The 27950-nt window shown below is 40.9% G+C and overlaps 1 protein-coding gene across 2 annotated transcripts; it reads right to left on the minus strand.

Annotated features, from left to right (window-relative positions):
* Arl5a (ARF like GTPase 5A) lies at window positions 1-27949 on the minus strand. 2 transcript variants are annotated; one of them, XM_006974244.4, is made up of 6 exons: window positions 27755-27949; window positions 19195-19255; window positions 18621-18768; window positions 16964-17047; window positions 8571-8722; window positions 1-4583 (listed from the first exon to the last, which is right to left on the minus strand). In XM_006974244.4, the coding sequence occupies exons 1-6, from the start codon at window positions 27798-27800 to the stop codon at window positions 4535-4537; spliced, it is 540 nt and encodes a 179-aa protein (XP_006974306.1). In that variant the 5' UTR covers window positions 27801-27949; the 3' UTR covers window positions 1-4534. The 2 variants fall into 2 exon arrangements, with proteins under 2 accessions (XP_006974306.1, XP_042131222.1); XM_042275288.2 differs by lacking the exon at window positions 8571-8722 and having other exon boundaries at window positions 2043-4583.
* Window position 27950: the final 1 nt, after the last annotated feature.

Genomic DNA, 27950 nt, shown 5'->3' on the forward strand with positions numbered 1-27950 from the left:
TATGATACCATAGAAAACACGTTATCATTTATTACATGGACTTAGAAATCAACACAAATCAATGTCAGGCACTTCTTAAGTTTACACTATGAGAAATGTCTACCAAAGATCCATACATTGAGCAGGCAACACCAAAGAGACTCACTCTTCCATTTTAGGAACAGTACAGAGTTCAGAGAATTGAAAAGATGAAATATTGCATAATTAGCCCAATTGTATCCTGTTACATTTCTTCCCAATTTCAAACAATTTTAGGGTTAAATACAAGCACTCACTTAAGCATCCAGAGTGCTAAATTCTGCTTTTCTTTACTCCACTATCATGGTCTTCAATGATTGCACCTGCTGAGGAACGTGGCACAGAAGTTGTATTTTGAGTTGCATCCTGAATCTTTATTTTCTATAAGATCTGATTCTACAGAAACACATGATGGTTGATTGCTGGCTGTTTTTCTTCCTTCCTTCCTTTTTGTGATAGTCTTTTGCTATGTAGTCTTGGTGGCTGATCCTATTCAGCCCAGGTTGACCTTGTACTCCCAGCAATTCTCCTGTCTCACATTTTGAATGCTGGAATTAGACTCACACCACCACGTATTGCGTATTTTGCTGTCTTTTAACGCTTGTTTCAGCAAGTTTGTTTTGTAATACCAGGTCTCAAGTTACAAATTCCTTTAGACATTTAATGCTGATCTTTGCTATTTAAGCAAACATAAAGAAAAATGGAATGTGGGAAATCAACTTAGGCTGTCTTCACGTTCAACCCTATATACAGTCTTGTTTTGTCAACCTTCCCCATATTAAGCCAGCTGAACTGGTATTCTCCAAAACATCACCAATCTTGTTTATATGAGGATAATGTGAATGTAGCAATGGCCTTTGGTCCTAAATCATAGCTCAAGGACCTGAAATAGTCTATGTATTTTTCTTCTCTTTCTGAATCTAGCTGTCAGCGTAAGAAGTTAATATTAAGTAAAATTAAGGGGCTAAATATAGTATAACATGAGTCTTCTACTGGTATCTCTATACCACAACCTGAATCTAGTCTCCTGATAAGACTCAGAATCTCTGGTGATGCAAAGGTCCCCAGCAATGGGTCAAGTCACGGTAGGTGGACAAACAGAATTAAAGTTGTTACTGAAAACCCAGTGGTCTGGGAACAATGGTTCCCGGTAGTTTAGGATCCCGTTAGATGAAAACGAGCAACCTTCATTGGTGGTGAGGAAACATCTAGGACAGTAAGGGCTAGCTGAGCTCTGAAAGGTGCTCCTGAACAAGAAATTCCATGTTATTTTTGGAGAACGAAGTGGTCAAATCTGCTGTATAAAGAAACCCTCTCTACCTTGCCTTGAAAATGAGAATGATACCAGGATACCAAGGGCAATTAGAAGATCCCAAAGTTCACATAAGATCTAGGATGTGCTGTTATCCCCTATTAACAAAGTAGAACAGACTATAGATGCATTCCCAAAAATGCCTGCAGAAAAAACTAGACAGCTGGCTATGATTTTTTTTATTTATTTACACTAATATAAACAGATTTTGAGGTTGTCTGTACTGTATGTGATTGCTGCAGTTACAGCAAGAAATATAAAGTGCCTGTAAGAGAGGACCAATACTGTCTCTCTTCTCGGCTTCTTAATACTATACACTCAGACAAAAGGAAAAGACACCTTAGGGACCTCTTGCCTGTCCTCACACACCCCACACTTACCTGCGACTTCCTGTGACTACCTACGAGGCACTTCTTCAAGGCCAGGAAACACACTCTTATTCCTTCTACCCCATGCTATGCTTACGTAAGACTAGGTTTACCACCTGCATTCGAAATGCCAACCAGCAGTGCTAATGCACCTTTTTATTCTTAAGGCAAAATGTCACAAGAAAATGAATACTCATTCCCCACTGCCCAGCCCACTTGTCTTCTCTGTATTCTTTGTCTACTATGATGGCCAAGGTGTGCTAGAAATATAAGGGAAACTGAATTTTTAAAATAAAACTCTCAATATAATGGGAAACATACACTTTATAAATGTTATGACAAAATCAAATATATCCAAATGATTTATCTTATGGCCACTTTTACCAAGATATCAAGAGAAGTTAAACAACTTTCAAAATTAGTATCAAAACGGGACACTTAAGTCTATTCACATGTACAGAGGTATAAATCTTTGTTCTTTTCAGAGCTGAGCACAGTGAGGTTAAATGAGATGTTTGTTTACACCCAGAAGTCGCATATTAACATCTGAAACCACAGGGCTTGCTGAGTTCTGCCCCATGACATGTAAACTGCCAGCATGACGTCAAGGGGTACTCCGCCACAGTTAGGCCTAATACTGTTTGACAGTTTTGATATTTTCATATATTAAATCTCTTTTTACTCAGTTATAATTTTGTTTTTATGTACAAGTACACAAGAATCATATTTTTTGATGCTTAGCTTAAAAGGGTTAAAAAACCAAAAACCTCATATTTTGTAAAAGTGGTAAAGTTTCATGCTTTCTTATGACATGTCAATAACTGACTATACTATGCCAACCTTAACAATGGAACAAACACTTTAAACATCCAACTAAGAAATAAATTTTAGCCAATACCCTGGCAACTTCAGAATGTGCTGGTATGTGTTGAACTGATGTAACAGTGATCCAAGCAACTATGCACATGATTGTTCAAATTAAAAAATAAAAATTCAGCTTTTTAGCAAGCTGTAGGTCTGGGCTCTGGAGGGGTGGGAAGGGCTCCATTAGAGGCTGTTTGTCTTTAACAAAACTACGGAGGAGATGTGAGTCTTTAAGGGGATTTTCTAATACACCAGAGGAAACTTTTCATCGTGATTTGAAGTATGAGAACGTATGACTAGAACTTAGCACTACAAAGCCCAGTGATTGAGGGCTGATTTTCTCAGAGCAGGTGGGCAAACATTAAATGCTGAGAGTGTACTGGGAGGCTTACAGCAGATCTCAAACACAAAGCATCCCTGTTAACACTCATCCGCACCCGATGGGTTTAGACAGTTAAGTGTCTCACATTTAATGAAAGATTTTTCAAAGCTCCATTAATGCTTGTAATGTGGACTTCTATTTCTTATCAAAATCTTTAGGAAATTTTAAAGTCTGATACTAAAACTAGTTAATTTTTTTTTTTTTTGAATATCCTAAATCTTGACAGTTTTGACTAACCTTCAAATTTCCAGGGCACAAAAGGCATATAGAGTCACCAAGAATATGTTAAAACACATGGTAATTTTGTTTATAGTTATGACAGAAATACCTTCAACTTTTAGATAAATTAAAAAAAAAAACAGCAAATATAAAAGGTGTTTTGGATCAAATTACTTCTAGTACAAATGATGTAACATGTCAAATTTTCAATCAAATTCTCAAAAGCATTCAGAGTATTTGGATTTCCTAACTATTAAACAAGGTATTTTATGCAGTAGAAGAACATGTTAAGAAAACCTACAGAAATAAATAAATCTGCAAATTGAGAAATTATCAATGTTCACTGAAAACTATGCCTTATGCTTACTCTCAAATTCATTTTTAGCTGTCTGTCATGTTATACCTAAAAAGCTGCAGCTAAATTAATTACTACTATTTATAGAATGTTTCCTCTTTGGGCAGATATATTTCACACCATGATTTTCAATTAAAAATGACCTGGTAGTTTTAATCACAACTTATGACTGATTAGTAGCTGAGTTGGCATAGGATCAATAGAAGGGAAAGTCTGGTAACTGCTCTGTCTATAATTCTGCCCAGTCACTCCTGGCCAGGAGTCTAGCAGACACTCTACTCACTTGTGTTACATTTGTCCATCTCAATTACTGAGCAAGAAAAATTGGTATACAATGTCAAGCCTTTTCCTGTTTTGTTTTTAAGGAGCAGCTCAACAATTCTAGGTCAGGGCTGGCTTGTTAGAACAATACAGAGAACAGAAGGGAAACTACAAAAATGACCCTTAACACTAACGTTGGTACTGAATAACATTAGGGTAATAATAACTAAGGTTATTATTGTATTATCTGCTTTTCTTTAGAACACAAATCAAAGCCATTAACCTGAACTTGAGGTATATACACAATACATATTCAACTTTAAGCAAAATACTTTCATAATATTACATTTTTAAAAACTGGGAACGGTATCTGTGCTGATTTGTATTTGATTCAACGTAATGAGAAGGGAACATTCAACTTGGGGTGGGGTGGGAAGGGCAAAGCACTCGGACAATAAAGCTCTACAGTTCAAATGTCTTCCTCTCCCTTCGTACTCGCCACAGCTCTACCACATCCGGAGAGGAGTCATCGTGAGAAATGTCAGTCACAGCTTCGACGCACTTCGGAAGGAATGAGAGCAAACTGGGCGGTGACGTTCATCTTTGTTTTCAAATGAGTGGTCTTCATTTTCCTTCTTGTAGAAAAACACTTAAATCAGTTTATTATAAATATATCTCAACCGTTTTTTTTGCAGCTTGCAGGTAAAGTCCAGCACTTTGTTGATACAGAGTCTGTGAGAAGAGGTCAGTAGAGATCATCTGATCTTCAGCCGTGACATCATCCACTCGAGTCCTTGGCATAACCTGTGACGACAACAAAAATCATGTGATTAAATTATGAACTCAAAAGCTACAGGCTATACACTAGCAAACAGCAGTTTTTATTAATCTGAAGAATAAAAACTGAGAGCAGTAGCAATCAGTTCAGGTGCTGCTGAGTTAAAGACCTACTACTCTAGGCCACACAAGCTTTCGGTTTATTTTTATCTTAATTCTTAGAACAGTGCCTAACATGTATACCCATAGAACGAACAGGTTTTATATATATTATACACACACATATATAAATAATAAATATGTATAAGTAAATTATATATATATATATAACCTGTTCGTTCTATGGGCATTGGTCATGTGAGTTCCCTATATATGTTAGGCACTGTCTAAATGTGTGTGTGTGTGTGTGTGTGTTTAGAAAAACAAGCACAGAGTGGCAAAGTATTCTAAAAATAAAAATCAGGAGGTAGATTTTTGTGTAAGATTACTCAATGAAGCATTTTTTAATAGGAAAGTGAAATTTGAATGTCTAGAATCAGCAAAAACCATAATATTTTAGAACACTCATATTATATAATGGTAAAACCTTCCCTTTCAAAAAATACTCGACATAAATGAAGTAAAAATAATGGAATTTTATACTAAACATAACAAAGTTCTTAACACAAAGTATATATATAAAACTATGTAAAATATCTGAGGCAATAAAGTATATCATTATTATTACTTTTTATTGACCAACAAGTAACTGCACTAATTCAAAATACAGAAAGGGATTATCCTGTGACAAGAGAAACCAGATGCTGAGAGAGAAGGAAATAGTGATCAGTGATTCTACAGTAAGCTCCAAACCTGTCCATTATTTATGATAAGCTTTGTAGATATGAATGTAAAAGTATAAAAGAATACACAGATGGCAACAAAGCAAACAGAAGATTTTGGGGAGTGGCTACTTTTCTCCATAAGTAGACTCCTACTTTTAAACTAACTGAAAACAGTGTAAAACAACAAATGGCTAGCCGGGCGGTGGTGGCGCACGCCTTTAATCCCAGCACTCGGGAGGCAGAGCCAGGCGGATCTCTGTGAGTTCGAGGCCAGCCTGGGCTACCAAGTGAGCTCCAGGAAAGGCGCAAAGCTACACAGAGAAACCCTGGCTCGAAAAACCAAAAAAAAAAAACAAAACAAAAAAAAAAAAACAACAAATGGCTTCCAACTGTTAAAGGAAGAGCAGCTGAAATACTAGAAGTACACTACAGGCTGCATTAAGTACCTAACAGCCATCTGAGTCTTCTCAACAATTAGTCTGCAATCCTTCCCATGGCAGACAAGATATCCTCGCAAGGTTAGCAAATGGCAGAACTGGGGTCATGCAAGGCCATGCTCCATAGCCCATGATCTTCAACTGAGTCAAATGGCACCCAAATGAAAACCAAGATTTGGTCTATTTCACAGTAATTTGATTTGAATAACTCATATTCATTCACCGTTCATTAAGATTTCAAAGGGAAAGAAATCCTGTCACTTTACCCAATTCATTTATTGAGTGTAGAGACCCACAGAGGTTTCCTAGTGAGAACTTACTCAGGGTTTGAGAATCTGAGCTTACTTTACCCAGCAGGGATGCATAAAGGGATGATCTGACCACAGGCATGGTTACCAGGTGTTTGGAAGGGTCTACTCTTGGCTGTGCAGTGTGCTTTGATCCAGCAAGGGGGGAGGTCTTTTGCCCTGCCCCTTGGCATTATTATAAAAAGCCCTTTTGAATAAATGGAAAAGGGCCATTGGGTATTGACCCAGGTCTTCCCAAAGCTATCCTGTGTTCCTGTCTTTCTCCTCTTCGCTATCTTTCTAATTTTTGTGTTTGTTTTGTTTTTTTCAAGACAGGGTTTCTCTGTGTAGTTTTGGTGCCTGTCCTGGGTCTCGCTCTGTAGAAGAGGCTGGCCTTGAACTCACAGAGATTCGCCTGGCTCTGCCTCCCCAGTGCTGGGATTAAAGGTGTGCGCCACCGCTGCCGGCTTCTAGTATTTTCTTATTACATTCTCCTCCTCATAAGAACCCTTGAAAAGGTGGGAGCTGGCCTCCCACAGTGGGGACTCTAGGTTTCTGACCCTACTGAATACATCAAGAGCCTCAGCCCAACACTCAAGACCTCCTTTATAATCTCAAGTTCCTTTCTACTGCTTTTGAATAGATACAGATCCCCAGACCTTTGACAAGTAGCAAAACAGTTACTCTTCCTTTAGGCTTTTACCCTGTACCCAACTTCCTCTATTTCATCTTTCCTTTCGTTCCTTGCCACACTCAAGAGTTTCTAGCTGGGCTAAAGAGGTGACTCAGCAGTTCAGGGCTTTTATTATGCTTGCAAGGACCCAGGTTTATTGTTGAAGGTTTTTACTCTTTTGGGGGCCCCGCCACCCAGCTACCAAATAATCACACATGGAGGCTTATTCTTACTTATGAATGCCTCGTCATAGCATGGCTTAGTTTTTAGCCAGTTTTCCTTAAAACTTATTCATCTATCTTTTGCCTCGGGCTTTTCCCGTTCTCTTACTTCTATAAATCTTACTCTTATTCAGTGGTTTGCTGTGTAGCTGAGTGGCTGGCCCCTGGAGACCCCCTCCTCTGGCTGCTAGCTCTTTGATCCCTCCTCCCAGTTTTCTCCTTCTCAATATATTCTCTCTGCCTGTCAGCCCCGCCTATCCTTCCTCCTGCCTTGCTATTGGCCAGTTCTTTATTAGACCATCAGGTGTTATACACAGGCACAACAACATAGCTTTACAGAGTTAAACAAATGCAACATAAACAAAAGTAACAAACATTAAAATATTCTACTATACAGATTTGGTTCCCAGCACCCACATGATGGCTTACAACTGCCTGTAACACCAGTTCCAGGGGATACAATTCCCTCTTTTGACCTTTAGGGGTTCCTGCATGGACATGGTGTGCATATATACACTCAGACACATACACATAAAATATTTTTTTTTTTTAAAAAAAGGACTTTACAGCTGTTATCCCAAAATCTACTTTCTCTTTAAATTGCCACTGACTTCCTTCTGACCAATTTCCCAATACACGGATTGAGTTCGCTCATTCACTACTATATTCAACAGTACTTTTTCCATCTTCCTGGTGCCTGACCACACATTTGACACAAATAACCACCACTTCCTTCTTAAATCATACTGTCTTCCAATACTCTTGATTCCAGAAGCAAGGACTCTCGTGTCATACATGGGGTTTTGGGAGTAAAAATATGGAGCATGTTCAACCTATGGTCTGAAGCATATAGATAAGCACTCTACTAACAAGCTACACCCTCAGTCTCCAGCAGTTTTTGACAGCACAGTTTCCTTTTGACAACACTGCTGGCCATGGTGGCTATCTGCTAGCTTTACATATAAATCCTTGTTTATTCCTTCTTTGTTATGCATAAAATGTGGACTAGTCTACAGAGCTGCCATGAGGACTAAGACACTGCATGGAAAACATTTCCGGGAGGACATGCTCTCAAGCTTTAGTTCCTAAGTCCCAGGTTCATTATCAAAAGTCTTTTCTAGGGGCTGGAGAGACGGCTCACCAGCTAAGAGTACTGTCTGCTGTTGCAGAGGAACCAGGTTCAATTTCCAGCACCTGAATGGTGGCTCACAACTGTCTGTAACTCCAATCCTAAGAGGTCTAACATTGTCTTCTGACCTCCGTGGGCACAGTATGCAAGTGGTGTAGACACAGGCAACACACCTATACACATAAAAAGGTAAAAAAAAAAAAAAAAAAAAAAAGTATTTTCTGGCTTTTCCAGATTCTCAGCGACTCTCTCATTTCTCTATGCTGCTATAGCAACAGTAGAATCTACATGTTAGTTCATATATGTATATCTGTGTTGCATATCTTATTACACAATCATCCAAAGTCTCTGGCTACAGACACTGACTTCCTTACATACTTATTGATTTGATGAAGACATACATAATTCTAAGCCAAATGTATGGCACTTAGAAGACATCTTACCCCTCGCCAGTAAGAGCGCAGCATGCTTGGATATGCCACTGGTGGTCTTTTATAGATGTTAGCTTCAAAAACTGGGAGATCTCTGCTACTGTCATGCATTCTTTAACATCTTGTTTATTAGCAAAAATCAGCAATCCAGCTTTTCTTAGGTCCTGTAAACGCAAATAAGATTTAAAGGCTAGTTCATTTCCCCATATATTTTCAACTTAGCTGGTTATTTTTCATAATTTTAGTAATCTGGATTATTGTTTTTTTCTTGATTAAATTTCTTTTTATTTTCATAGGCATCCCTACCAGTCTAGAATATTTTATACAATACTATCTCACATCTCCTAGTCCGACAGAAATAAACAAATTCTTGTATGGATTTACATACTTCTCAGTTGTGTATGGGTTTGTGTTTGTGTGTGTGTGTGTGTGTGTGTGTGTGTGTGTGTGTGTGTGTGTATAGTTCATGCACTATATGTGCAGATATATGTGGAGGCAAGAGGTAAGTGTTGAATGTCTCAATTTTGGAAACAGGACCTCTCACTGGTTTGCTTGGCCTGGCTGGCCACTGAGCTCAGCACTGGAGCTGCAGGTGTGTGCTGCTGTGCCTGCTTTTATACACTGTGGGTGCTGGGGATTAAACTCAGATTCACACCCTTGAGCAGCAAACATTTTACCAACTGAGCTATCTGGAAGATCCTTGGCACCAACTGTTTAGTCTTAATTGATAAGCTTTATTGCCCTAAGTGCTTACACTTAACATCATCTTTTCCAGCACAAGAAATGTCTACTACATCAATTAAAAAACAATAGCAGCAACAACAAAAAACAAATAAAAAAAAATCCAAAATTTTAATGGCTACCAATAGTTATCCTTTACTACTGTACCAAAACTTTGCCCCCTTTCTTTTCCAAATTACACTTTATGCTTTATTAATATTACTTACTATATACTCTAAAACGTGTAACTTGTTTATGTTTTTGATGTCTTGCTATGCATCCCAGGCGGATTTTTAACTCATTATCTTCCTTCCTTGCACTCTGGAGTGCTAGAATTTCAAGTGTGTCCCATCACTTATATCTAAATACTCCAAATAGCAAGCTATCAACTTACTCTCTGGACAATTTGGGACAGTCTTATCTCAACACTGTTCCAACTGTTGTTCTGGATGTATCACCCCTTTTCTTCCAATCCCCTAAACAAACCTTTCACAATCAGGATTCCAGAAGAGAATTAAACTCCTCAGAAAATGACCACACTGCAAGTTTCCAACAATGTGTGCAGCTGGCATCATCTGAACACACAATAAACAAACAAACAAACAAACAAACAAATCTACCACATATCATGTAGGGATAAATTCTCAGTTTGGAAACACTGTGTGTGTGTGTGTGTGTGTGTGTGTGTGTGTGTGTGTGTGTGTGTGTGTGTGTGTGTGTAGTTACAAGTTTTGCAGAGTGTTTTATGCACAATCAAGACTGACTTAGTTACAGTGCCCCCTGCAGGCTGGAGCTGCCTGATCAAGTTAGAATAGACAAAATACAGGTGGCTGGTAACAGTTTTAAGACTGAATATTTAATTAGTTACTAGACATGGTTTGGTCCAAAGATCTAAAAATAAATTGAAAACTGAAGAGCTAGATCATGAATTGAACATATATAGTCATTATTCAAGATATAAATTTTAAAAATCTTACCCTAAATGAAAATGGACTATTACTGATAGGTGGTATGTGGCTGAGTTAATAAGCAGACAGACTTTCTGTGGGATTTAATTTAATTTCTATCTTATCATTTAGAGGTTTTGACATCAGTGTATGTGGAACTCGTTATATATAAGCCAGGTTTGCTAATGATAGAATGCTCAAAATACAAAATTCTGATACAAGTATTTGGGTCAAGTTAGGAAGCATATTCTGTAGTAATTTAGTAATATAGTAATTTAAACCCATCATTCTTAGTACTAAAATTTAGAGAAGCCCCTAAACTAGAACTATAAAAATTAAGTCACTAAAGGTCTCGTACTAGAGAGACGGCTCTGCAGGTAAACTGTCTGCTGTGTTAGAAAGCATGAGGACCAGAGTTCGGGACCCCAGAACTCAGGAAAAGCAATGGACCTGGAGAGGAGAGGAGGGGAGGGGAGGGGAAGGAAGGAGGGGGGAGGGGAGGAGGGGAGGGGGGAGGAAAGGGGGAGGGGAGGGGAAGGGAGGGGAGGGGAGGGGAGGGGAAGGGAGGGGAGGGGAGGGGAGGGGAGGGGAGGGGAGGGGAGGGGAGGGGAGGGGAGAGGAGAGGAGAGGAGAGGAGAGGAGAGGAGAGGAGAGGAGAGGAGAGGAGAGGAGAGGAGAGGAGAGGAGAGGAGAGGAGAGGAGAGGAGAGGAGAGGAGAGGAGAGGAGAGGAGAGGAGAGGAGCCTGCCTATACTCCCAGTGTGTGTGGGAGGTGGAGCCAAGGACTCCCCAGAGAAAGTTGCATAGCCAGGTATGCCCAAACATAGAGCTCCAAGTTCAGCTAGTGATTGCCTCTCTAAAGATGGAGCTGAATCTAAGAAGACACTCAATATCAACATCAGGCCTCCACAGCATGTGAACACACACACACACTCACACATACAGGCATGCACTCCATATAAATACAACAATAAAAATAAATAAAAAGGGTCTCTAAATTAAAACTGTAATTTCTTGTTTAGATCTCAAAACCCACACTTTAGGAGAATCTCATGTATCTCAGACTGGCATCAATGGAGTTCATGATTATTTAAAATGATCACAACAACAACAACAACAACAACCATAAAACAGGTATTTTACCTTTTTAAATATTTAGAAGGATGAAGAGAGAATCTTTGCTTTTTATTATAGAACCTCAAGACCAAAGGTAATATTATGACAATAACAAAAAGCATATTGGATTAAAGCCTCTTATTAAATTGTATTTGTAAACTATCAAAATTTAGGGTAAACAATGGTAATCTTTCGTTCACAAGCTAATTTAAATGTCCTCTACTATACAAACTACACATCTGATCTTAAGAATGTGAGCTACCCAGGCCTGATGGTGCAGGCCCACAATCTCACAAGTATCTGAGAGGCAGAGGCATGCTGACTGCATGTTCAAGGCCAGCCTGGGTAGCTTAATGAGACTCTGGCAAAAACAAACATGATTTTTAAAGACTGAGGACATAGCTCAGGGGCAGAGTACTTGCCAGGCACATGTAAGGCCCTAGGTCCAATGGCCCGTACAGAAAAAGAAAAGTATCTGACACATCTATTAGTTTAGTCAAGCAAACAGCAACAAATGCAAACATCTACTTCTCTGTCATAGTCCAATACTGTCACTTTGTTTCACGAAGCTTCATTTGTGAAGACTACTTCTAGAATTTGAGTCATTCTAAAGAAAATTTTATATTTTGGTGTCTGAAACTATTTTAAAATTAATTATATTCAAAGCTTAATATTTCTTAAAAGATGAAGCCTTGAGATGCTTTTAAAACCTTTTTATAGTTTTATGTTTTGGAATGCACAGAAGAGTCATTTTCCCATGCCTTTAATCTCAGAACTTGGGAGGTTGATCTGAGTTCAAGGCCAGCCTAGTTTACAGAAAAGTCCCAGGACAGCCAGGGCTACAGAGAAAAACCCTGTTATGAAAACCACAACAAAGATTGTGTTATAGTAACTATGAAACATCCAACTAACTCCATCCATGTGCTTTCATTCTGTCACCGTCTGTCACTCGCCAGAGCTCTACCTGATGACTCGGCTCCAGCCCACCAAGGAGTCTCCTGTGGCCCCACACCATCTTTAATGCTTCTCCCGATCTCCCTACTCAGCCTCCTTTCACTTTCTAGTCAGCCCTGTACTTCGTTTTTCTCCTTTTTATTGTCTCCTAGCTATGGGTCTAAATAAGAGTATTTGTACATATAATATAATAATATAATATATTATATTATATAATAACATTCAAGAACACAACATAGCTGTTATGTTCAGATCCTGGCCCTTTAAAAAACTGGTCAGCCACATAAACTTTCTGGGCCTCAGTATAACAGACAAGGGAGAGAAAAGGAGCCAAGTTCATGTCCCTGGGTAGAAAGGTTCAAACACCAAGCTTGCTATATATCAGCCAATGAGTAAGCAATCACAGAAATTTCCTGCTACAGGTATACATACATATTCAAGAGACACCATATATGTGTGTTTTCACCTTCTAAAGTCTCCATAAAACACCACTCTGAAATAAATTGAAGAATGTTTTGTCTCTTTTTATAAAATTCAGTTGCAAATAAAAAAAATCTTTTTTTATTTTATTTTCTTGCCTGCATGTATGTCTGTGTGAGGGTGTCAGATCTTGGAGTTACAGACAGTTGTGAGCTGCCATTTGGGTGCTGGGAATTGAACCCAGGTCCTCTAGAAGAGCAGTCAGTGCTCTTAACTACTGAGCCATCTCTCCAGCCCCCTAAGATGTATTTTCTAAACCCCAAAAGGTTTGACATGAATTCCAGAATTTGAGCCCCCAATAGGCAAGAGCACACATTGGAAGCTATGACCACTGGCTCAGTTAGGGTTTCTATTGCTGTGAAGAGACCATGACCACAGCAACTCTTATAAAGGAAAACCTTTAACTGGGGCTGGCTTATAGTTCAGAGGTTTAATCCATGGTCATCATGGTAGGAAGCATGGTGGCATGCAGGCAGACATGGTGCTGGAGAGGTAGCTGAGAGTTCTACATCTGGATCCACAGGCAGCAGGAAGAGAGCGTGACACTGGGCCTGGTTTGAGCATTTGAAACCTCAAAGCCCACCCTTGGTGACACACTTCCTCCAACAAGGTCACACCTACTCCAAAAGGCCACTCCTAATAGTGCCACTCCCTATGAGCCTATGGGGGCCATTTTCATTCAAACCACCACAATCACTAAAAGCAAACATGTATTCTTAATTTACAGAAACCACTTTTTATCAGGTTTCCTAAACTCTTGAAAATCAACCTGAAACAAAATAAAGTTTGTAAAGCAAAACTCAAAAGAAATCACTGAATCAATGGTAACATACAACTTCACTGTAAGTATCCCAATTTTCTTAGACTTTACCAAGTTCCACTGAAATAAAAATTTTATTCTACACATCTGTTGTGTAACAATTTCCTCCCAACTGGAACATTGTATCCTGAAGGAGACACCTTAAGAAATCAGGAAGTAAACAACTCATAAGTCTCAGAAAGCTCTTGAAACTTCTAAGATATACCAAAAAAGGGCTTCTTCCCCAGGGTTACATGCCAGTAATGACTACTGGGGAAAAGAAACTCTCTGGATCATCAGAGCTATTTAAAAGTTGCAAGGAACTCCAAGGCTGCTGCTTTCATGAGGAAGTCAACCAGCATAGTATGGGCTTTTGGGAAATACTACCTTTGTGTCAGCCATGTTACTTTAAGTAACCCCTTACCTATGCTCCTGTATGCAAGTCAATAAATTCATCATGTGAACTTTGGTACAATGGTTGGTACCCTACCATTGCTAAGCCCTATGGTGGGACATGATCTTTATGAGGTTAGTCTTGATTCAGGAATCTAAATGGAGACTGGCATGTGGACCAGGTTTGCAAAATGGTAAAGCAATCAAGAGGGAATGAGAGAAGGTCAAAGGTGGTCTGTCCATGCTACTCCAAGACAAATGTGATAAAACTTTTGTTAAACTGGAATTCCCAGAAAAAAACAGAAAGTCAAATGTTGTGCTATTATATTTCTAGAAGGTTTAAAAAGCTGGAGCAGCAGTTTACAGAAGATATAAGTGATACAACAGCCAAGTGATAAGCTCGCCTTGGGGTGGGCAATTATAGCCCCAGTGTATACATGTAAAAGCACACCAGGAGTGGAGACTGGCCAGTATAGTCTTTTCAGCAGCCGGGTTTGTCTGATACAAAAGCAATGGCACAATGATGGCCTAGAGCATGTCAGAACCTAGGAGCTGACTCCAATGCCAGACAGAGCAGGCAAGTGTAATAAAAACACTCTGATAAAAGCACTCTGCTGCCCACTTGGTCCTGACCCAAGCTGAGCAGTGCAAGGCAGTCCTGCTAAGATTGCTGGTGTTAAAGAAACAGGAAACAGCCTTGAAGTGGCAGCAATAACACGGACAAGGAAGTAGGACGGCTCATGGCAACTGTTTTTGGATTACAGAGGACTAAAGGGCAATGTCTCCCATCTACGCTGTTCTCAACATTGCTCTTTTAACAACAAAACTGACAGATATGATGAGATCTTTTTATGCTGTACTGCATTCTGCTAATGTTTCCTTTTTAGTACCCCTTCAGCCATCCAAGATCAACTGGCATTTACTATGGTGTTTTTTCAGAGATCCTGACTATGCTTTGTAAAAAGATTTCATTACATGATGCTAACACTTGTTCTACAGATTTGTAAAAACACTCAAAACAGTGAAGACTGCAGTTTTGAATAAATAAGGTACTCTGTGTGTTATAATTTGAATGTGAAATGCTCCCCACAACTCATATGTGTGAACACTTGCTTCCCACAAGTGATGCTGTTTGGGAAGCTGACAGAACTTTCAGGAACAGAGCCTTGCTGGAGGAATGAAGTTCCCAGGGTAACTTGAAGCTGTATAGCGCAGTCCACTTCCCACTGGTCTTCTCTACTTCTTGACTGTAGGTGCATGTGACCAGCCAGCCCCCTGCTCCTGCCTGCTGCGATGTCTTCCCCACCATGACTGACTACATCCTCTGGAACTGTTAAGCTAAAACAAACCCGTTCTCCCGTAAGCTGCTTTTGATCAGAGTAGTTTTATTACAAGAAAAGAAACTAAGACAGACATGAGTGGGGTAGGTACTTTAGGAGCCGTAAGGTGATTGGGCAAAAAGTCCAATACCAGAGGCGGCGGGCAGCCTCTTAATGAGTAATCAGCCAGGGAGACCCTGAAGCCTCACAGACTATAAAGGTGTGCCACTGCTCCAGGCTGCAGGCCCAAATGAGAGAGTCCCTACTGCTGAAGACAGTGCATGCTTTGGCTACAGGATATGGAGACAAAAGGAACTGTTAATGGGCTCCATTCCTGATGGCTGGCTGCTTTCTTTGCAGTGCTACAAGGTACCTTGTAGGCTGCTTGGGGAAGAACTGTCACCAGCAATCCTGGCTGCCTATGGATCCCAAGGAAAATGTGAGCCAACAAAGGTGGTCTGTCCATGCTACTCCAAGACAAATGTGATAAAACTTCTGTTAAACTGGAATTCCCAGAAAAACAACAGAAAGCCAAATGTAGTAGTGTAGTAGTGAGGAGGCTGCTATTGTTTGACGACTGGATTTAGGGCCGACTCCACAGGAGAAAACTCACTAGTGCTGTAAGGCAGACAAAAGCCCATGGCAAGGAAGGGCCCAAGCCCATGTCGGGAGGCCACTGCCACTGTCTCCTTAAATGAATGGGATCTGCCTGTCAAAACGCCTTTTAAACCTTTCTCACATTCACAGGTTACTGTTGCTGTCAGCCTCAATAGGTTAGGAAAGGAAATTTCTTTGTTTGCAATAGGGAGTGTTCTGCAGCGACGCTGTGTGTGGTGGTACACACCTTTACTTAAGGTACTCAGGCAGGGGCAAATGAAATCTGTGAGTTTGAGGCCTGTCAAGGTCTGGACCTCATGCATGCCAGCACTCTACCAGTGAGCTACATCCACAGCCCTAATTTAGTTAAATTTTGACTACTGTACCTAGTAGTATTTTGAAGGACTTAGCATAATTAGAAGCTAGTCATAGAATTTCATTTGGTGAAAGGGACAACATTAAAAAACACAAAAAAAACTAATTGTAACTAAGTTTAAATATTAGTTTGATAATGGAGAACACTCAAGAACCGTTATATAGCCAAGTACTTGTGATGTACCTGTCAAACTGTCAAATGATAATCCACTGTAGGAATAATCTGTCGGCCGGGCAGTGGTGGCCCAAGCCTTTAATCCCAGCACTTGGGAGGCAGAGCCAGGAGGATCTCGGTGAGTTCGAGGCCAGCCTGGACTACCAAGGGAGTTCCAGGAAAAGGTGCAAAGCTACACAGAGAAACCCTGTCTCAAAAAACCAAAAAAAAAAAAGGAAGAAAAAAAAAGAAATAATCTGCCCAAAACGTAAAAGAAAAGCTACTTGTAGAAATTTTTTTTTGCTCAGTGAAACATCTAAATCAGATTTATCAAAGCTAAATCAATCTATGATTGTCTGCACATTCTTCCTCCTGCTTCTAGACACATTTAAAATTTTGAAAGTATCATAATCACAAAGCAGGAATGACAAGCAAGCATGAACAACAGATAAATTATTTTTTTGATCTGAAATACTCCTTAAGAGAAACTACAAAGAGCAAATCAAACGTGATACAATGCTCATCCCCACCTACTAACAAAGGCAGACTTACCTCGTGGGCAAGCATTTTGTAGAGCTCTTCTCTAGTTACTGAAATTCTTTCTCTGTCTGTGCTGTCCACAACAACTATTACAAACTAAAATAATTACCAAAAAGATCATTAGTGACTTACAGAATTTGGTATTTGAAAATTCAAGGTACCTATTTATTTACATGATACTAATATCAAGACATTAAAATCTTTTGCATTGTAAGAGAACCAGGGATGTTTATCATTCTCACTTTATTTAAGCCCAAGGATCTGACTCATTTCTAACTCAAATACATTTATTTACTCATTTTTAAGAAAAAAAAAAAAAAAAGATACTAACACTCTAACCAAACTAGAACACTTTTTTCTTTTCAAAATTACTCCATAAATACTAATGGGCCTAGAGCCTTATATTTACACTCTAATACAATTTAAAAAAACAAACAAACAAAATTAAACACTTAAGGTCCTACGTTTAAGTTGCTTTTAGACAAGTATTATTACTATCCTTTGAATCCTTGAAATGAACAAATTGAAAGGATCAACTGGCATCTAAAAACAAGAACTTCCTATGTCCAGGGCCCTGCTACACAAGCATGGCCTGTCCTGAGCAGATGAGGAGCCGACAGCTCTTCTGGAGTAGAGATCCCTGCACTCCTAGCTCTAAGAGCACCACAGACAAGGCGGAAACAGAGCCCAGGTCCGGTTACTGTCCTCACAGTGCCCATATTGCCTGTTACTAAAACAGTTTTTATTGTTTAGAACTAGGTAATCATTTCCAAATAAACCATTGGGTTTTCAGCCTTTTTATTCCATTTTCAAACTGTAAGATTTCATTTGCTAGCTTTCTGGCAGAAGACTTTATTATTGTGATGCTCATTCTATCAGATAGTATTTTAATAAACCCTTTTCAAGGCTGACATAATTTAAAACCTGGAGCAATATATATGGGGGCACTACATAAGCCTTTATAAGCCATACACACATTTCCTCCAAACGTATGATGAAATACTAATGGAGTGCTGGGGTTAGGCTATGTATGAGAGACACTTGGTAGCATCATTAGTGATTTAAATATCTTTACATATGTATAGAATATTTTTTAAGGCATTATAATCCACACCACAGAAACAACTGGTGCAACCTTTCAATTTATAGGCCTACATGATGAATGTAAGTCACAGGTTTGAAATTTTCTCTTGTAACATAACATGTAAGTAAAGCCATATGATTATGTCTAAAATGCTTTATAATCAAAAGATTTCTTTAAGTGCAACTGCACTGCATAAAAGAAAACACACAGCAAAAGCTGGCTAGGACTCAAACCACAGAAGAGCCCTTTCACTTGGCTAGGATTTCTCCCACTTAGCCACATATAAATAGTGAGAAGGAAATGCAATCAGAAATCATGAGATGCAAGTCCTTTAAAAGCAACAACTAGATCAAAAGCCTGACCAATCAACCACCAATTCTCCCTATGGAGACTTAATAGTGTGCATACAGTCAAGGATTTGAAACAAGGAGTGGAAGCCGACTAGAGTCAAGCACGTAGACTCTGCTTACTCTAAAGTCAAAACACTGTCCTGTTTTTAAAGGACTGTAATGACTCAGATCCGAACGCTTCTTTCTCAAGGACTCAGAATGCTCATGGACGCTGTGTCAGCATTAAGAACGTTACCTCAGTGTTAGTATAGTAAGTGTTCCAGGAAGATCGAAGCGATTCTTGACCTCCAATATCCCACATCAGGAAACGTGTATTATTAACCACAATCTCCTCCACATTACTTCCTATTGTAGGGGATGTATGTACAACTTCATTCATGGAACTAGGAGGGAAAAGGTCACAACATTAGTGAGGAAGCTCGCTCATCTCAGGATGACATCAAGGGACAGGTCAGTATGACTTCTCTATTTCACACCCCAGTGTCCTTTTCCTGTGAGCTCATACGAGTCAGCTAACAACATAAACAGAGCTCAAAATAAATAATGGCTTAAGAATATTATAGATCACTCTGGCAAACTGTACAAACAAACATTTTCCTGTTTTCTAAAAGCAAGGGCTCCACGCAAAACAATGAGCATGCTAAATGTCATATGAATTTCTAGCTCACCATAAACAGTTGTTTAAATCTAGTTCCCGGCTTATGATTAGTCTGCTTGGAGCCACATAACTTTACATTGATCAAATATCACAAAAGCAGAAAGAGTAACTAGAAACAACAAAATTAAATTTTTAAGCAATTAATACTTACAACTGGTAAAGGATGGTAGTTTTCCCTGCATTATCCAGCCCAACAATGATAACTTTGTGCTCTGAAATAAACAAACCAATAGTGACTTATGACAGACTCACACAGACTCCCCTACTTTACTTTTTATTTCTGTGGTATAAGTCAGCACATGGCACTTGCAAACCTTCCTGGAATCAAAAGAATATTCCAGCAAGCAAGAAGTGTGGTTACGTGAACTTTCTCTGCCTCTTCTTACTCTACAGAGGCCTCTCCAGGTAGTCGGAAGCACTGTTCTTTCTGGGCTTATGGATGTCTATGTATCCCCAAATGTAATCCCAACAATTACAAGTGACTTAAGTCACGGTCACAGAAGCTCCATCTGTGAAGTGCAGGCATCCCGCAGGTATGTCCATGTGGACTGTGAAAAGGAAGGAGGAAAAGAAGAGCTTTTCCATGGCTAACAAGTGATCACAAGTGTGCGGACCCACAGAACTGTCAAGGCAAACCGCTGTCGGGTCTGCCAGCTACAGTGGCAGGGACTCCTGGCTTCTGGGGGCATCACAGTTCCTAAACTTTCTCCCTTCTCTTGTTTTCTTGTTTCCTTTTCTTTTCTCCCTAGTTCTAATTCTTTATATAGGGAACTCTTTATTTTGTATGGTTTCCACTCTTTTCTACCAGAGTTACAGCAAAGCACTTATCATAATTATGTGTACTGCACAAATCTAAGCTTAATCAGCTGCCCTTCAAATACACAGAACACAATATTTATATTCCTGGTAACTGTAATTCTTCCTGGCATAAGGTAGGTATTTAATAAGCATTAAATTAATATTCATGCTATGAAGAGTCAATGTTGAAGATTCTAACATCTCAGAGTAACATCTTTACTATTCAGGCATTTTACAAATCATTACCATTTACCCCAGAGGGGGATCCTAATATCTAGGTGCTCATGTTATATAAAAGTTACAGAATCAACTATAATAGAAAAATCTAACTCAATCCAGTTTAACAAGTCAACCACAGATAGCTTAGCACCACTAAGTCCTCAAGTAACATGATGACCCTCCAATCCTTTTGAAGACCCAAGGCCTGTCATAGTTCATACTTAGAGATGGCTAGGGTGAAAGCACGGTTCATATACAAAGGTGAAGGGTCAATATATGTACAAAGCACACTATGGGAAAGTCACCAGGCTACACCAACGTCCGGACAGTACTCTGATGAATCTGCATCTCCTGAGTTCACAAACTCAATCCTGCTAACCATCCCAGAGTAGACAGACTCAGAGGAAACAACACATACAAATGAGTAATACGGAAGGACACCAGCAAGTACAATAGAGACAAATATTTAAAACAAACTTGACAAGCCAGGCATGGTGACACATGGCTGTGGTCCCAGCTACCTGAGAGACTAACAGGAAGACCACAAATTCTAGGCTGGGCCAGGCAACATGGTAAGACGTCATCTCAAAAACCAAAACAAATCAAACTGGCTGACAAGTACAGGCTCCCTCGCCCTGGCCCAAGACCTACGAGCCATTCACTACCAACTGGATTTTAGATGTTTAAAAATATGCATTTTAGTTTATTTTTGTAATAAAGCAACAATTACCAATTTCCTCCTAGGAAAAGCATATTTTATAGCTGAATTAAAATCAGAAAACTCTTGAGAAGTATGAGATTCCAACCAAGTAAGTGTGACAGGCACCATGGCCATGGATGCTGCTTCCCAGTAGGGCCATGTCTGCACCAGAACCAACTAAGTGAGTTCAGCAGCTAGGGTGCCTTTCTTCCAGTAAGTTTCTAACAGTACAAGACTGTCTTTCTCATTTTCCTTTTTTCTTATAAATGTAAGCTTTCCACATTTGATGACGTATGCTTCCCTCAGTTCTGTCAATAAAAGCACCAACAAATGTATTAAAACAATAAGAAAATTTCCTAGTTGAATACTGATTGTAAATTCGAGCCTTCTTGGACTGGGTGTGGTAGCGCACCTCTCTAATCACAGCACTCCAGAGCAGAGGCAGGTGAGTTCCAGGTTAACATAGTTTACATAGCATCCCCTAGGCCAAAGGCTGCAGAGTGAGCCTCAGTTTTAAAACAAACTAACTAGAGTCTTTCTAAAGTATCAGTTTAGTCCTCACACCTAGAAATACATTCTGTACTAACCCCCATGATTAGCTATAGGACAAAATTTAGATAGATTTCCAGTACTCTGAAAAAAAAAACACATTTATAATCATCCATGAAAGAAATAATGTCCTTAAAATATTATGAAATAAATAGGACTGGTCCAAAAGTAATATGAAATGCAAGACTCTATGGCACATAACTATGAAGAATGACTTAAGCACACATGCGCGTGCAAACAATGTGCCCACGGATGATTAGCACATTATCTGTTTGGCACAGCCCTTAATCACCTAAGGAGGTTATGAGCACACTTCAGCAGCCCCATCCTTCTTCCAAAGACTGCTGCTTTTCTGCCACACTTGCTTCCAGAGCCTGAGGTATCGAGTTCTACCTTCTCAATGGTGATGAATCCTTCAACTTCTAAACATGAATCTGAGTTTTACAGAGGGTCTCCTTGGTATCATCTTGGTCATTAGGGAAAAGGTAGCTGAAATGAGTGCCAGCTTACTGTTAAATGAGGTATGACCCTTGTGTAATAAAGAATCATTTTAAAAAACTTGTCTCTAATGAAATTCTAAATTGAGCTTTAAAAGACACATTGACTAGGAGGAGATGCTGGCAGGAAACCCCCTCGCCTGGTTTGCACAGGAGTTTTGGTTCTTTGTTTCTGTTTTGTTGTGTGATCTTTAGCTATGTCTTCAAGGACTTATGTCCTGATTCTAAAATCACTGTTTTTCTTACCTCCTAGATAAGAAAGGGTTATCTACATTAAAAAAAAAAAAAAACACCTAAGAAAGCTTTTTTTTGGGGGGAGGGGGTCACACCTGGTCACATGCCGAACAAGACAAGTGAGGCAAGTATACTACCAGAACCACCATGCAGTAACATACACTAAGGCAAGGCAGAGGGCAGAAGAAGTTCATACCACAAGAGTTTCATTTTCTCCAGATACAAGCTAAATAAAGGATCGATTGCCTGGAAGTAAAGACGCCAGGGAGCTGGGAGCATATGGTAGATGATGCCTTGTGAGAACCCAGATCAGGAGGCATGGTGGAAGCTTTTAACAGGGAAGACCATCCAAGATGGAAAAAAAACAATCAGCCAGACATTGGATTTAGCTAGCAAAAAGAACCATCATTTTACAGTCTACAAGACAGGGAGTGATGAACGTCCTAGCAGGCAAAAGTGAGGGCTGGGTGGAGGTAGAGCAGGAAAGGCAAGAAGGTGATGAAAATACCCAGTCAGAGGCCTTGGAGGCGACATGTCCTTCTGTGTCCCCCGCAGATAAAGCAGATAGGAGAATGGAGTTACATCACTGGGAAGAAGGTGAAAAGGGATGGGTGTGACAAAGGGTGTGTGTGTGTGTGTGTGTGTGTGTGTGTGTGTGTGTGTGTGTGTGTCTCCTAATCCAAATCTCCTCATTCCTTTCTTGGCTGGTTACTAAAATCCAGACACCTGCTCAGTATACCTCATCTCCAGACGATCTCAGCGACTCTCTAAGTTTGCTAGCACCATGCTCTACTGTGGAGACAATGCTCTTCTAACTTCACAGAATTACCCAAGGCCTACAGCACCACCGAACCCATAAATACACACCTCAACTGAGATGTCTAAAACATCAACAAAGGGAATGTAAGTTAACATAACAAGGAGGTTGTTGTGACATTTCCAAGAAGAAACTCAAATCAAACATGTACAAAACTTAAGAAACTCTCCCAAGAGCCACAGGCCGTAAAAACAAAACAAAACCAAAGCCAAAAATACCATCACAGAAGTGCAACCCAGGGATGAGTCTGTAACTCAGTGCATCACCCCCTCATGTGGCCTCACATCCACAAGCCGAATTCTCTTCCAACTTAACCAGAGAGGAATGTGCCTACGATAAATTATCAATGACCTAAATCAAAGACATAGTGTGTGAGTCATGATGAGAACTGTAACGTTAAGACAAGAGTTGTGTCAGGCTAAAAGACAAAGGTGGCAGGCAACGCAATAGTCACAAACCAGCTTGCCCCTGATACGCCCCAGGATTAGATCATCCATACACGTTCTAATACTAAACAACCCCTCCCACCCTCACGCTCTTTCATCACTCTGCCCTCCTCATTACCAGACACAACAGCTTGCTACAGAGAATGTAAGTCTGTAGCCAGCAAGTGCTACAATTCTGTCTTACAATGTGCTTCAAGACAAATACTCCATCGAACCCACAATACAGCATATTAGGAAGCAATGTTATTGAGGACAAAGGTCAATCGGACTTCGGCCATGCCAACTCTTTGACACTTGTGAGTCATTGCAATTACTGCTTTGTATGGCTTTCATTTGGGCCTTTCTCACAGAATTCCTGCACTCAGGAAAGCCCAAACACCACCACACGGTTACTCTCTGCTGGGATTCGGGAGTTTGACCTGGGCTTTGCCTTACCAATCAATACGTTCTGTCATGAAAACACTTCTTGTTGTCCATGGGTCCTTCCTCCTTCACTTTCTTTGACACACCCAGGTAGCCACACGTGGTCTAAATCTGCATCCCTCTGACTACCGACCGCATGTAGATGACAAGTTGTGTCCCAACAGCAGACGCTCCATTTGCTATGTTCATTACTACTCCCTCAGCCACTACAAAGCCTGACGCAAAGCATGCTGGAAATGAAGTATCTTTCAGTGAACAAAGAAATCAGCCTGGAAGGTAACAAGGGATAGGAAAGTGCTGTCTATCAAGCTAGTTTGTACTAAAAATTCAATTTGGGGGACTTAAAGCATCACAAATTTTATTTTTAAAACCTGAAAATAAGCTTGCTATTCACAGAACAGTGAGGAAGCTTTGGGGGCATAGTCAGTCTTGCTGCTAAGAAATTGTTGGGGGTGGAGGTGGGGGACAAGAAACCATTAAACATGCAAAGTCTAGGAGACAAAAATTACAGTAATTTGAGGTTGGGAAGTTTTACAAAGAAAATACCTAGTATCGACTAAACAAGAGACTGGTAAGAAGATAAAAGTAATCTCTATGCCACGCAAGAGCCAGGTCTAAGGGTAAAGGTGCATACGCTGCAATCAGCTTGTCCTGAGAGCACACTGTCACCAAGAACAAGCATTTCCTCCTGCAGGTGTGTGTGTCGTCCGTGTGTGTGTCCCCCCCCCCCCCCCCCCCGAGAATGCAGACAGTGGCACCTGGAGCCAGGCTCCTGATGACGTACAGTCACTCTTTGGCGAGTTACCGTCCTCTGTAGTCGCCTGCATGTTTGAACTCCCTCGAAAGAACAGAATCAGGAACAGATCCTCAACACCAGATCTAGGCAGAGGGAGCAGCTTTGCCAGAACTCATTCAGAGCTTGATTCCCTTCCCAACGACCCATAAGAAGAGCGACACATGGCTGTCAACATGGAAACTCCACAGCCTCGGCGTCAGGATGGTTCTTTCATCCACCATCATCTTTATAAAGGGGTGTGTGTATGCGTGCCTGTGCGCAGTGGGTGTGGGGATAATGAGAACACGCTGGCACTAGAGACCCTTGTTTAAAAGCCCAGGCAGGCTTATTAATTTAAATAAATAATGCCCTAATGTGTTTTTGTAAAACAGAAAGTTTGGAGGGGTAACTCAACAGAGGCAGATTAACCAACCCTGGTGAAACACCTGGAACCCGGTGTGGCAAAAGTCACTAATATTACCAGCTGCTAGTTTATCTGCACAGACAGGTTGAGTTTCCTCTCTGCTGTCCCAGACTACAATAAATGCTTCATAAAGACATGGAGATTTGTGTTTTATTCCCTGCCTTATTCCCACCACCAGGAGCAGTGATTCTCAACCGTCCTAAGGCTGCAACCCTTTAATACAGTTCCTCATGCTGTGGTGACCCCCCCACCATCACCACAAAATTATTTCCGTTGCTACTTCATAAGTGTAATTTTGCTGCTGTTATGAATCCTAATGTAAATAACTGCGTTTTCTGATGGTCTTAAGTGACCCCTGCGAAAGTCATTTGACTCCAAAGAGGTTGCGACCCTACAGGTTGAGAAACACTGACCTAGAATGACCCAAACAGGAGCTAAGAAGGTGTTTAACAAGCCACTGATAATGAGCTCTTCTAGACATACAGAGTTATTAACGGCAAGCCTACACCTAAACTAATATTCACAGCACAACAACTGAGCCAACAGGGAGAAAAAAGGAAAAAGAAGAGACCACCAATAAGCAGAGACATTACTTTGTTGTCTCCTTGCCAACTGTCTGGTACAACTCTGCTTCCTCTTTACCAGGGAAATAACTGCTTAGAGGGATTGCTGAAACCTTTATTTTGTTTGAGACAGAATCTCATGTAGCCCAAGATGGCCTTGAGTTCACTGTGTAGCAACCTTGAACTTCTGACCCACCTACTTTTGAATCTTGAGTGCTGGGATGACCCCACCATCACCTCCTCTAATCTCAGCTGGGGATGGTGAAGTAGGTAGGCAAGCACTCAGTCAACTCAAGCAGCTCCCCCAGCCTCAGATACTCTTCTAGTGGTGTAAATAAATTACAATATCTAGAATCAAGTTTTAGCTCTTCGGAATCTGTACATCACCTCCATAAAAGCCCTGGCTTTTCTAGATTGAGCAGTGAGTGGGCAGTTCATGATCACGGCTTTAACTGAGCTGGCTGCTCTTTCAGAAGACAGCGCTATGTCTGAGTTCATCAACACAACAAACTGCAATTACCCAAAGCCTCTTTCCAGGCGAGGCTGCGAAAAGAATACAGATGTGTGTCCTGAACCTTCTGTCATATAAAGCATCCAAGACACACCTGACTTACGTGTCCTACTGAACATAGGTCCAAAGATACCAATAAATATCTGAGACTGAACAGTGAATTCCGTGAAGCTCCTGTGCACTAACACACCATTTAACAAATTACTTCAATTTCACTATACTGACTGGTAATTTTCTAGAAATTGAACTGTACTAATTCTCCTGTTACTTTTCAAACACTGACTAAATGTTCAGGCAAATAGTACCACAAAAATGCAGACGTGTAGTGATACCAATGCATTCCTGTTATTACTTGCAAAAAGCTGTTTTTTTTAAAGTTATAATTCATTTTTAAGTTACAGAAACAGTTTTATCATTGACTCAAAGAAGAAAGTGAAAACAATACCAGAGACCCTTGAATGCATCAAGTTTTTCTAAACCTCAGAGCAGAACTGAAACCCTAGCTTCACTAAATTCCAGATCATAGAGGAAAGAACTAGATAAATATTACCCACATAAACATCATCAGTTTTACAACAATGTAACCTTCATTACTTCAAACCTAGAGATGAAAATTTAAAAAACCGTAGGCCCCACTAATTATTCCTCCTGTTCTAGGTGATATCTAGATCCACAGATAATTGTGAAGCTCACCCCGCAAACACACACACACACACACACACACACACACACACACACACACACACACACACTGCTGACCAGACAGTGTTGATAGGAATATCCTCTTTACCACCTTCCACTTCATTTAGTACCGTTAGCTAAATTATCATTTTATTATTATTATTATTATTAAAAAAAGCAAAACCCACTGGGGATTACAAGGCCCAGTATGTCTCTTCCCATAAAGCCAGCTGTATCCTGGAGGAGGAAGGTCTAAAGTAGGCACCACCGTTCATTAAGATTTAATTGGAAAAAGTGGGGGTGCAACAACGCCACCAGCTTACCCAAGAGAAAAGACAGTACGTTGTTGAGAAGGAATGGATTACAACTAGAGGTTTTTGTTTTTAAAGCACATTTCATTTTAGTAACTATGTGGTCCGTTAGCACTGTATCCTCTCCAGTCCCACACACTCATTTCGTATTTTTTAATAAATCCCCTATGCATTCCGCGGCAATGTCTGCGTTTAGGCAGAACTGGAACAGTAACCTGCCAGTTACCTAAGGCTAACGAGTGCCTCCCGAGGTATGCTTTTCAAAGCTGTCAGGGACGCACTTTAATCAGGGCCAAATAAAAAGAAAAAATCGCTCAAGAAGGAGAACGACCTTAGGCTTGACCTTTAACCACAGAAACAAACAAGGCAAAGGAGAGCCACCCATCACCATTCCGCGGCGTGGGGCTCCCCCCCCCCCCCAAGCGAGCCGCCCCAAGCGAGCCGGACTAGCCGAGCACGAGTTCCAGTTTTCCGCATTCTGCAACCCGTAGGCTCGGAAGGCGCCGCCAGGGCCAAGGCCAGGGGCCCCAGCCTCCCCCTGCCAGAACCCCAGCTTTTCTCCGTGCGGCCCAAACACCACTGGCGGCGGGCGGCGGGGATGGAGGCAGGCCAGGTCGTGCGCTTAGGCCCCCGGCGTGGGACCGGGCACCTTTGGCGCTGGCGATCCAATCCGAGCAATGGGTGTATGGCGGGAGGGCTCTCTCCCCAGCTCCCGGGAGACAAAGGCGACCCGCCGGGACCTCCCCGCCCGGCCCAGTCTCACCCTGGTGATTGAACAGCCTCCAGATCCGGGTGAAGAGAATTCCCATCCTCGGGCAGCGGAGCCCTCCAGCCGCCCGGGCTCAGGCTGCGGGGCAGAAGGACGCGCCGGGGCCTCCGCCACTGCTCCCGCGCCCGCCGCGCGCCCGCTCCCAGGGACCGGCGGGGAGGCCGCAGCCCAGGCCGCCCAGCCACGCGCG

This window comes from Peromyscus maniculatus, chromosome 4 (genome assembly GCF_049852395.1).
Source record: "Peromyscus maniculatus bairdii isolate BWxNUB_F1_BW_parent chromosome 4, HU_Pman_BW_mat_3.1, whole genome shotgun sequence".
Taxonomy (NCBI): Eukaryota; Metazoa; Chordata; class Mammalia; order Rodentia; family Cricetidae; genus Peromyscus; species Peromyscus maniculatus.

Coding starts and splice junctions, on each gene's coding strand:
- Arl5a (XM_006974244.4), bottom strand. CDS start 27,800: ATGGGAATTCTCTTCACCCGGATCTGGAGGCTGTTCAATCACCAGG. Junction 17,048..18,620: donor CTTACTATACTAACACTGAG/GTAACGTTCTTA, acceptor TAATTATTTTAG/TTTGTAATAGTTGTTGTGGA. Junction 8,723..16,963: donor ACAAAATGCTTGCCCACGAG/GTAAGTCTGCCT, acceptor TTGCGTTTACAG/GACCTAAGAAAAGCTGGATT.